We start from the raw sequence: 11,146 nt of genomic DNA, 5'->3' as shown, positions 1-11,146 counted from the left end.
TTCTGTTGCTAATTCTTTGCTAAATCATACTAATTAAAGAAGCATATAACATTTTATTAGAAGTTGTGGACATTCAATTATTAAGTAAACAGTTATTGTTTTCTTCAATGGTTGTAAAACAGACATGGTGTATGTTTCTAAAATTATTTAGGAGGTCTTAAAAGGTTGCCTGTAACCAATCATTAGAAATTATAGTCAGGCAGTCTTGTAGACAGCCCAGGGGTCCTGTTACAGCACCAATCAGTGATATAGTGTATCAAAATGCTCTGAATATCTATTGAGCGGAGCAGCTTTGTTGCTATTTTAAGTCGTACTTACATATTTTAACAAATTTTTGAGCGCATTGTACCACATAAAATCAGTCAGTAAACACAACCGTAATCATATATAAGTGCATATATAAGTGCCGGATTAGAAAGCGCATAATCAATTTGTGAGAAAATGTAAGGATTTTAAATGTGTCTTTATAGTCAGGGAAAATATGGTAAGTGTAACAGAAATGCAAAAAAAGAGGAAATCAGTAAGTGGCAAAACACATTGTATATTGAAGAATACATTGAAGAATATACAAAAAACACAATTAAAGTGATTTTTATCTAGATGATTTCAAGATGAAAAAGATATTTGTAAATATGGACTTAAAAAAATTACCTCACAACACGTTTTTCTATTACTAAAATATAAGTACAGTTCATGATAAGATGTTGCAAAGTTCAAATTTAATACTGACAAGTGTGCCAGTTAAATTGAGAAAAAAGCTATCGTGTGATGCTAGAATGAGTTTCTTTCACACAAAAAATTATTAAAATCACTGTAAGTGATTCACAGCAACAGGAACATTAGGACATTGACATAAGTACTTCAGGAACCATGATGCCACATACTGCCTACATTAAGAATTACCTAAATTTGTAGTTTTAATAAAGACCTAGACATCTGCTGGCACCTGTTCACTTTCACTCTGTTACAAATGCCATTAGTTACAGTCGTACTTATTGTTACTTGGGCAAAAATGGCAGATGTCGACAGATGAAGGTACTGTCAGGATCCCTTACACTGGAGGTGAACTTGACAAAGCCTGGTTTATCATCTTGGATGACGGAGTTTATCCAGAATTGGTAAATGGACACTCTGGCGTAAACCCCAGGTCGATTGGGCAGAGCACAACTCTTGCCAAAACTAACAACGCCAGACTGGATCCAGCGTGAACCTTGCTTACTCACCATCGGACCGCCTGAGTCTCCCTGAAATGGCAACAACAATATTTTCAACATGGAAAGACTCTTTATTGGTCAGATTTATCATTGTGATGATAAACCAAAACTATGACCACACCTGGCATGCGTCTTTGCCTCCTGAAAGATCACCAGCACATATCATGTTGTTCGTGATTACTCCAGATCCATACAAACAGCTACACTGTCTGTTTCCAATGACTGATACCTTCACTTCCTGAAGAGTTTGAGGGGGGCGTAAAGGCACTGTGGGATAATAAAGCATGAGGGATACTCTTGCATCAATAATTCACATGGGAAAATCCTTATATGTCCCCAAACACCCAGACAACATAAGATATACTGTACATTATATTTTTTTTCGTTTTCACAAACCAAAGTCAAAATTCATATTAAAAATGTTTCATAAAAATCATTTATGTAGTCCAAACTCTCAGAAAAAAAAGCTGAATCAAATACAAACTTTAGCATCATCACTACTTGCAATATATGGTTATACTTTCTCAAAGTGCCTACTCTGTGGGTCACCTGAAGCTGGAAGTGTAAACAACATAAAATAAACTTGTTTAGGGCAAACTAACGTGATAATATGTATGTTTAATTCTGTTAAGGACTCATGCCACTCCCCAGGCCATACCACCCTGGCCATAGAGTCTAAAAACTAAAACAAATAATAAGTATTTAAAGAAATCTCACCTCCCTGTGCCGTATTTCCCCAGCCAGTAACCCAGCTGGCAGTACCATTATTGAACGCGCTGTCACTTGCTGCCAAACACACCGGTCTGATGTAGTTTGTGAACTTCACTGGTGAGGAGAGTCTGAGCAGTGCAATGTCATTGTCAGAGGTCCCACTGTCATATTGTGGGTGTGCAGTAATTTCATCAATTCCCACAGATACTTGGGTATCTGTGTTCCCACCCTGCAGCTGCAGCTGACCGAGAGAAACCTGCCACATGGATGGACTTGATCTAAAGTAGAAAAAGACACAAGGAGTTTCTTTTGGAAACTAAGAGCTGCCTTCAGCAACCATTCTTTACAATCTTTTTAATCTGATTCCAGTTGTCTTGTTAATTAACTATTTCTCTCACCTTATTTTGTAAAGTAACTTAGGGCAGGTAAGAAATATTTTGATCACAGGTGGAACATTTCAATTTACTGTAAAAGCCTGCATATTTTCAACTTGAACATCACAGGAATGTCAGCAATTCTTTTGTAAATCATGTATAATCTGATGTTTGTTCTCTAAGAACAATATTAGTCTAATCTTGGCTTTGGTTCACTTTAGTGAGAGCTCTTTTTTTTTACTGACCCACTGACGCAGTGAGCAGCAGATAGCACCCAGTTCTTGTTGATTAGGGAGCCTCCGCAGAAATGGCTGCCAAATTTTTTCAGGCTGACCTGCCATGGCCAACTTCCAAGTAAGGCATCTTGACCACCAACTATTTTGGGGTTTTGAGGAGCAATGCCGCACACTGAAAAAGAAATTAGGTAAATGTATATTATTCTTAAGGTTTGTTATTTAAAGAAAAATTCAGATCTAATCATCTACATACCATCAAGCTGTGAGTATGATTCTGGGAAAGAGATAAAACAAATAAAAATCATATAAAGTCAACCCCAATGTTTTTAAAGTTATTTGCTTCAAACTATACTTTTTTCCAGTATTAAACATTTCTATAAATATTTTCATGATTAATAAAGATGGATATGCAACGTAAGCTAATTGATATTTTAGACTGATATTTAACATAAAGGTTTGTTTTTGACATAACGTTAATACAGACTCAACAGTTTTAACAGCTACTTCTAAATGTTTTTATTTCTAAACAAGGCAATACTCTCAATTTAATTAAGGATTAACTAGTATTTTTTCACTTCACCATATGTATATAACTGAGTAATCAAGAGTGACTTACCTGCAAAGAGAAAGCTCACCAGAGCCAGAGCGTGAAGCAGTTTCCACAAAGCCATTAGGAATATGACCGCTGAATACTTGTGTGTTGCTCTTTATATACTTAGTTTTATCAGTGACCTGTTCATGTGTGTCCCTGTCATATGATACATGATGTATGAGCAGATTATATGATCATTAATTATACAACTATTAATTATAACAATTAAATCTATATATGTGCATCTTAAAGGCACATGAGAATACTCCCTCTCCCGTCCTTTTCCCGATTTACGTGTGTAACATATCTATCTGCTGTCAATTAACAACTGTGTGGTTCAGCAGTTTAACTTCCTATGAAGAGATAAAATTCTGATGTTGGCCTGTTACATCAACACATCCCCTCATGGTAATGCCAATCACTGCTTTTCTCTCTCTCTCTCTTTTAGACGGAAACTCTCTTGTAGGATTAACATACTTAAAGAAAATATGGAAATATCTCAACAAAAAATGCCAATATTTTCCAAATTGTTACCTGGTCTCTATCTTTTAAACTTCATTAATTTATTGATTCCTACAATTTACTTAATTTTGGTTCATCCCATATATACAGTAATTTAAATCTACAAGCCAGGCATTTCTGTAAATTTGATAAAATTTACTTTAAATATAGTTTTTACATGCAGAACATGTCAGAGTCAGTTTCTCTTTTTCCTTTAGTATTTTTGTTTTAAATTACTGTTTCATTAGAATCTTAAACAGTAAGTACCATATTTTTCGGAATATAAGGTGCACAGTGGTTTAACATGTCTTTGTGGGTGTTTGTCCACATATAAGGCGCACCGGATTATAAGGAGCACTAAATATTCTCGCCAAGTGTGTAAAATCCCTCCTCCACGTCCAAAGCTCTGTATCCGTCTCTATCGGGAGGACAGAGCAGTTGGACTACACTGTCCTGTTTCTAACATAAAACTAAAATAAACGTAACTTTTATGTTGAATTAATACTGAGTATGTTGGGGCTTTTACATGAATGCACTTCTAGTTTAGACATTACAGTCAGGCAGTCTTGTAGACAGCTCAGGGGTCCAATCCAAGAATGTCTCCTGAGTATATATAATATTATATATATTATATAATATATATAGATATAGAGATATATAGAGAGATATAGATATATATAGATATCTAGATAGATATAGATATTATATTATATAGATTATATATTATATTATATATATATATATATATATATATATATATATCTATATATATATATATATATATATATATATATATATATATATAATATTAATTATATATAATCATATATAAGGCACACCATCAATTTTTGAGAAAATTTAAGGATTTTAAGTGTGGGTTATAGTCCGGAAAATACGGTAAGTCCTCCTCAAAGTAGGCACACGTGCAAACACACACACACACACACACACACATTATCTCACCTAACAGGAAAACATCATCCATGACTCTTTTCCTTTTTTGGGTCGGAAAGATGCCAGTAATCTGTGTTATAAAATAAAATCAACTAACTGACTAACCATGATGGTGTAAGGCATTACACTTATGTCCACTTCCTGGAGTCATTGTGTGGTAATTGTAATCATCAACTGTCAACATTGGTCACTGCAGATATTTCTTAGGCCTTAAAATATCTCAGGCAGAGTTTTATTTTATTTTTTTATTTAAGGAACAGTGCCATGTTTGGGGATGGCCTTCCTGCTTCAGTAAATCAACCAGTTACATTGTACATAAATACAGCCCGACAAATAAGTATGCCATTATTGTTGCAACTAATACAAAGCATAAACTAGTTAATTAAAGATAGAAATCATGAGGGCATGTTTTGATTTGTGAAACATAAAATATTTCCCTGGGAGCTGTTTTCCATTTAACTAATCAAGTTAAATAAGATCTTATTTCTAAAGCGCTTTACAACCACAGACTGCTGCACAGAATTAAAAATAAATAAAAATTGTAATAATAACTAAATAAATCATCTGTACATATAACTGTATTTGAGTTTAGATTTTAACTCGCATGTATAAAAGGCCAAAATTAACAGATAGGTCTTTAGCCTGGCCTTGAACAGGGGCAGGGTTGTGATGGTGCATAATTTATTTCTTTATTTATTTTGAACAGACAATAAAAAGTAAAAACAGAAAAGAAAATAATGAGAAAAATAGTCATGCAATTTTACACAACTTGTTTGAAAAGGAACAGGTTGAAGATAAATGTGTAAGTCATCTAGAAGTCATATAGATAAGACACATTGTAATGATTTATTGCAGAGCCTAATGGTGTTTTTGCATGCTAAGGCAAACTACAGAAATTTGATTTTTAATAAAATACGGTTGTTTTAATGGGTGTAATAATACACTGATCCACATCAATACATTGATTAAATGCAGTGACGTGCGGTAGGGTTCAGAGCTGGTGAGGCACTTCATCTCTACAGAGTAGACTCATTGCAAAGTGCTGAAGGAGGCTGATTGCGCCAAATCAATTCACCAAGATACATGGAAAAATATTGATTCTTTGATGAAAAAAATAAAACTAAATTATTTGTCATTTGATTGGTAACAGTTTATGAGTTATGACAGATTTCTGCATTTGTAACACATTTAAAAACTATAACCCACATTACGCACATTCTATTACAAAAACAAAACATGAATAATTACCTGTACTTATAATAATTACCTGTACTGTCTTACCTGTACTTATAAATGAAGTCCATGCGGCGCTCTTTCTGAACAAAAATATCAGTCATTTTACGGTAAAAGTCCTTAAAAGTCTTTGTCTTCTCCAGTTTTAAAAGTCTCTCAGTCTCAATGGAGATCACTGCCATGGAGGAAAGCCTTCCTTCATCAGTCCTGTTCCGGTTGTATGTTAATGTTTAGAGTCTTTTTAGTGCTTTACTGGTTTAGCATAACTCGCTAATAAAACATCCATAACTTGCTGTTACTCTACAGTTTTGGGATCACAAGCGGTGTCCCTTGAGCGCCCCCTGCCTAGAGGCCAGGGAACTGCCGGCCTCACCTACAACCAGTGCTTTGCCTTTTATGATGGCGCAGCAGCATGAAAACATGTTACCTGGCTACACGCAGTTTGATGACCAAAACACAATTCGTAATCCACATACATTAAATTGTGGAAAATCAGTTCATAACTGTTTGAACAATTTAATTTATGATCTAGAGACCAGAAGATGCATTCACAGAATGGAAGCCAGCGCAGTTAACATGGGATTGCGCAATTACAAATGACTGAGTGAATCAAAATTTATATTATGTTATTATATATTTTCTTTCTTTCCATTACGACAAGTGAGGCCTGGCCTACTTGCCTCCCCTGACTGCACGTCACTAATTAAATGATTAACAATCCAATTACATTAATGCAAAAATTAAACATTGATCCAAAGCATCATCTTTAAGATACGCCTTTATTTTGACATTCACAAGGCACATGACTAAGATGAACAGGTGATCTATTTTTTTGTGAGTTGATATCAAAGTAAATAATTGTCTTAGATGAGCAGATGATATTTCATGATATTGATCACAGACTTGTTAACTTAGTACAAGGAAATCGCATCATGACAGACTTTGTGATTAGGGCTGGGTGATAATTCAATAACAATATAAATCATTGATAGACGTATACCGATGATCACTAAAAAGTTCAATAGAATAACAGTTTTTCTTCCTTTTGGATTCTAACCATGTAGGTTAATATTACAGTCATTACATCCTCCCAACCAATCGCAACGCAGACCCAGGAACGCTCCATCTCCAAGCTCCACCCCTTTCAAAGAATTCAGAGAGTACACTTTTTACCAAAAGTCGCAGTTTTGGTAAAAAAGTTGGTTGAATAAAGGGTTGAGTTTTAATTCAGTATTTGTGTGTCTGTATCTAAAAATAGGTCGCTAAGCAACAGCATAAAATGCCTAGGGCTGCACATAAAATATGTTTTGAATTTGTTGATAATTATCAATATCAATCGATATGATTTATATTTTATCCATGGGGAAGTTCCCCCAGCCATTTTTCAGCGTTAGTATTTATTTTATTTCGTTGTATTTTCTTGCACCAGTCTATTTGTAGTTTAACAATTTTTTTGATGTTCATTTAAATGGTTGTTTGTAAAGCCATCAACAATGCAGACGACTGTCCACTGTGGCTCTACGCTCTTTCAGGAGGAGTGAATGCTGCTTGGAGAGACTTGATGCAACCTGCTGGGTTTCCTTAGAGAGGAAACTTTCTCACCAACCTGGAGGATTTGATTGAACTTGACTTTAGGAAAGTGTCTTGTGATGATGTGTTTTGAAATGGTGTTATCTAAATAAAATTTAATTTAATTATTTTCTGGACAAAACAAAGAAGAAAAAGGCAAAGCCTTGAGGTTAAGAATAAAATGACTGAACAGAAGTTGCTTAGAATGAACCCAGTTTCTCAGAAAGATGGGCTCCTACTGCACAAAATACACGAAGAAATGAGGCACAGTACCGAAATAAATTTTATTTTCATTTAATTTCAACCAGAGACATTACAGTTCAACAGGATGTGAAAAACATGGTTCCAACTGTGTTTAAAGCTTTTAATGGATCACCTTATCAATGGATTATTTTTTAGTAGAAAAAATATAATATGAATATTTCAGAGAAAATCAACAAATAAATACAGGTTTTTCTTAATTTTATTAATTTAAAGAAAACTTTAAAAAACTGATTTTCTTAAATATCAAGTTAAATAAAGTTCTTGTGATTTTTACTAAATAGTTTGATGTTATTACAAAAACTTTTGTTGCCCTGGCAACAATTTCTAAAGGGCTTGAAGCTTGAAGTTCTGGATCTTGTTACTTGTGTAAAAAAGCCAGGTGAGGACAGGTGAAGGTGGTGTCAGGATCCCGTCCACGGGAAGTGAACTGGATAAAGCCTGGTTTGTTCAATTTGATGTTGCGCTGTATCCAGGACTGGTAACGGGACACTCTGGTGTAGACTCCAGGCAGTCTGGGCTGGGCACAGCCAACGCCCCAACTAACAACCCCAGACTGGATCCAGCGTGAGCCTTGCTTACTCACCATTGGACCTCCTGAGTCTCCCTGAAATGGCAAAGGGTAAACCTTATAACTTGTTATCGTGTTTTCCATCCAGGCGACGGAGGAAACGGAGCAGCTTACCTGACAAGAGTCTCTGCCTCCTGGAAGAGGGCCGGCACAGACCATGTTGTCTGTGATACTTTTTCTTCCAAGCAAACAGCTGCACTGTCGGTTTCCTATAACTGGTACCTCAACTTCCTGAAGAGTTTGAGGTGAGGGCAGAGGCACTGTGAAGGATTAAATAATCAGACTTCTGGCGACACAAGCAAATATAACAGAATCATTACTGTGCCGATGGCAAAAAAAAAAAAAAAAACTTCCTTTAATATGAATGCGGGGGGAATGGAAAACAGCTTTTTCTAAAAATTAATTCCAATCATTTTATTCACATAGAACCTATTCACAACACCTATTGTTACAAAACAGTTTATAAAACAACGAAATAGAAGATCATCAGTCCAATCACCAAACCATATGTATTGTTTATACATAAATACAACATGGAACATTTCTCCTGGCTACCAGTGTTTATCTTTCTGTGAGCAGGATGGCAATGGACATTAAACACATCTGTAAAACTCCCCGTTATAAGCAGCAGAAATTCTAATGTTGGGGTCACCTAGCATCCTTAACAACCATTAAATGGTGTCTACGTGTTAACTGGTAGTTTGGAAAGCATGGCAAGAAAAAAGTCTTCTCTGTCTTACCATCACAAAGGTGTGTATATGTGTATAATTAACTTGTTATGGGGGCAAAATGGTGGACTAGAAGTTAGAAGTGAGAATACACCCCAGGTGCCGCCCAGTGGCAGCCCACTGCTCCCTGAAGGAGGGGATAAATGCGAAGGACACATTTCATTGCAAAAGTACAAATGAAGTTCCAATGACCTATAAAGATTATTATTTACTAATCGCTACTGGAACATTAAAAAGCATTGGTGGTTGGATAAGGAAGAGACTAAATCACTCCAGAACCTTTCCATCACACACAAAATCAAACTTCTTCCATGACCATGTCTGTCTCCAGAGCCTAGAAAACATGTGGGGTGAGCTACGGAGAAGAGAACATAGGAGCAAGGGATCTGGACGATACAAAGGGATTGTGCAAAGAGGAATGGTCATAGAGACCTCTATTTGCCTGCTGTAATCATATGAAATGTTATAGGAGAACCTTAAAGCCTGTCCCAGAGGCAAAAGAAGTATGTACATAGTGCTGGAGGGCTATTGTAAAAAAAGAAAGAAATTGTTTTAGCTCTAAATAAACAATCTCATATGTAAGTTGTTAAATTTCACTGTAAGATAATGCTCCTCTGATAAAAATGGAATGGATTTTAATAAAGACAGGCAGCATGGTAAGTAGCTCCTCAGTGGAAACTTACCTCCTTCTTCCACATTTCCCCACCCGGTGACCCAGCTAGAGGTGCCATTTTTGAACGTGCTGCCACTTGCTGCCAAACACACCGGACTGATGTAGTTTGTGAACTTCACTGATGAGGACAGTTTGAGCAGTGCAATGTCGTTGTCATAGGTATTCTTGTTGAACTTGGGGTGTACGATGATTTTAATAACATCTCTGGACTCTTCAGTTTCCGTGTTTTTGACACTCCACTGCAGCCGCCCAAGAGAAACCGTCCAATTGTGTGGTGTGGTACTAGAGTGGGAAAAGAGGCTGTTTTTAAACTTCTTTCTACATTTGTCTTTACAAACAACCCCATTGGGAATAACATTTTGCATGAAACACTTTAGTTTACTATACAGCCATGCATATTTGCATGTGAAACTGTTTAGTAATCGCTCTAAGGCAAATCATTTCACTAACCTTTTATAAAAGAGCTTTGTATTTTGGTGCACTCACCCTGAGACGCAGTGAGCAGCCGTCAGCACCCACTTTTTGTTGATTAGGGAGCCCCCACACCACTGAGCGCCGCAAAGCTGCAGATCCACCTGCCAGGGCCAGCTTGCAGGTGAAGCATCTTCCCCTCCAACTATTTTGGGGTTTTGAGGACTGATGCCACACACTAAGACAGATAATAAGTTAAGAAAACATTAGGATGCAAATGTTGCATGATTTTCATTTCGCAAGGTATGTTAAAGCTTAAAATTTCTACCAACCATTAATTTGTGCACCAGATTCTGGGAAAGAGACAGAACAGGTTAATCACATCAGTATCAGTATATTTTCTTCAACAAAATGCTACACAGGTCTCAAATTCTGTCAAAAAAGGGGTTTAGAATGAATAAAAACATCAGTCAAGCTCAGAAGCTACATCAAAAATATTTTGTTACTATAAAACTGTAAAGAATACATTATTTGTGTATAATATTTATAATAATGATATCAAAATTACAAAGCGTTTTTAGCTCCCTATACTTGTAAACTAAGTGGATTCTCTTTTTTTAAACTATTTTTTGGCCTTGGATCATATAGGTGAACCAGAAAGCTTAGTTTCTACTTACTACACAAAGTCAATATGTTCTCTCACAGAAAGAGTGACTTACCTGCTAAGAGAAGGTTCACAAGGACCAGAATGTGCAAAAGTTTCTGCAAAGCCATGGTGCATTTGACTGCTGAATCCCTGGAGGAAGCTCTTTAAATACTTTGATCCAGTCAGTCATCACTTCCTGTGTGCTTTACCTAAAAAACCTGTCACTGATGAGGTGTTCAGCTGTTTCCCCTTTCCAGGAATTTACATAATTTTCTTCAATAAACTGCCCTGATTCTACAGAAAGTTGCTATGTTGGAGTTACTCACTGTTAAAAAAAGCTATGCGCTTTTTTGTCTTTCTAAAGCTGTGTTAGTGCTCAGTGCTCAGTATTATCTTGTTTCTGTGTTTAAATATAGCTATTTTTAATCAAGGAAAAACCAACAGCATGTGTTGCCTTGTCATTGTATTAGTT

General features: G+C 36.0%; 1 protein-coding gene across 1 annotated transcript; it reads right to left on the bottom strand.

Annotated features, from left to right (window-relative positions):
- Positions 1 to 524: 524 nt before the first annotated feature.
- LOC105926686 (transmembrane protease serine 9) lies at positions 525 to 10,802 on the bottom strand. Its single transcript, XM_036142567.1, has 12 exons — positions 10,748 to 10,802; positions 10,361 to 10,381; positions 10,104 to 10,266; positions 9,628 to 9,899; positions 8,331 to 8,476; positions 8,011 to 8,252; positions 4,000 to 4,046; positions 2,789 to 2,809; positions 2,545 to 2,707; positions 1,932 to 2,203; positions 1,336 to 1,481; positions 525 to 1,244 (listed from the first exon to the last, which is right to left on the bottom strand). The coding sequence occupies exons 1-12, from the start codon at positions 10,800 to 10,802 to the stop codon at positions 999 to 1,001; spliced, it is 1,794 nt and encodes a 597-aa protein (XP_035998460.1). The 3' UTR covers positions 525 to 998.
- Positions 10,803 to 11,146: the final 344 nt, after the last annotated feature.

Source organism: Fundulus heteroclitus, chromosome 10, assembly GCF_011125445.2.
Source record: "Fundulus heteroclitus isolate FHET01 chromosome 10, MU-UCD_Fhet_4.1, whole genome shotgun sequence".
Lineage (NCBI taxonomy): Eukaryota > Metazoa > Chordata > Actinopteri > Cyprinodontiformes > Fundulidae > Fundulus > Fundulus heteroclitus.
This window is presented reverse-complemented; position numbering and strand designations above follow the sequence as displayed.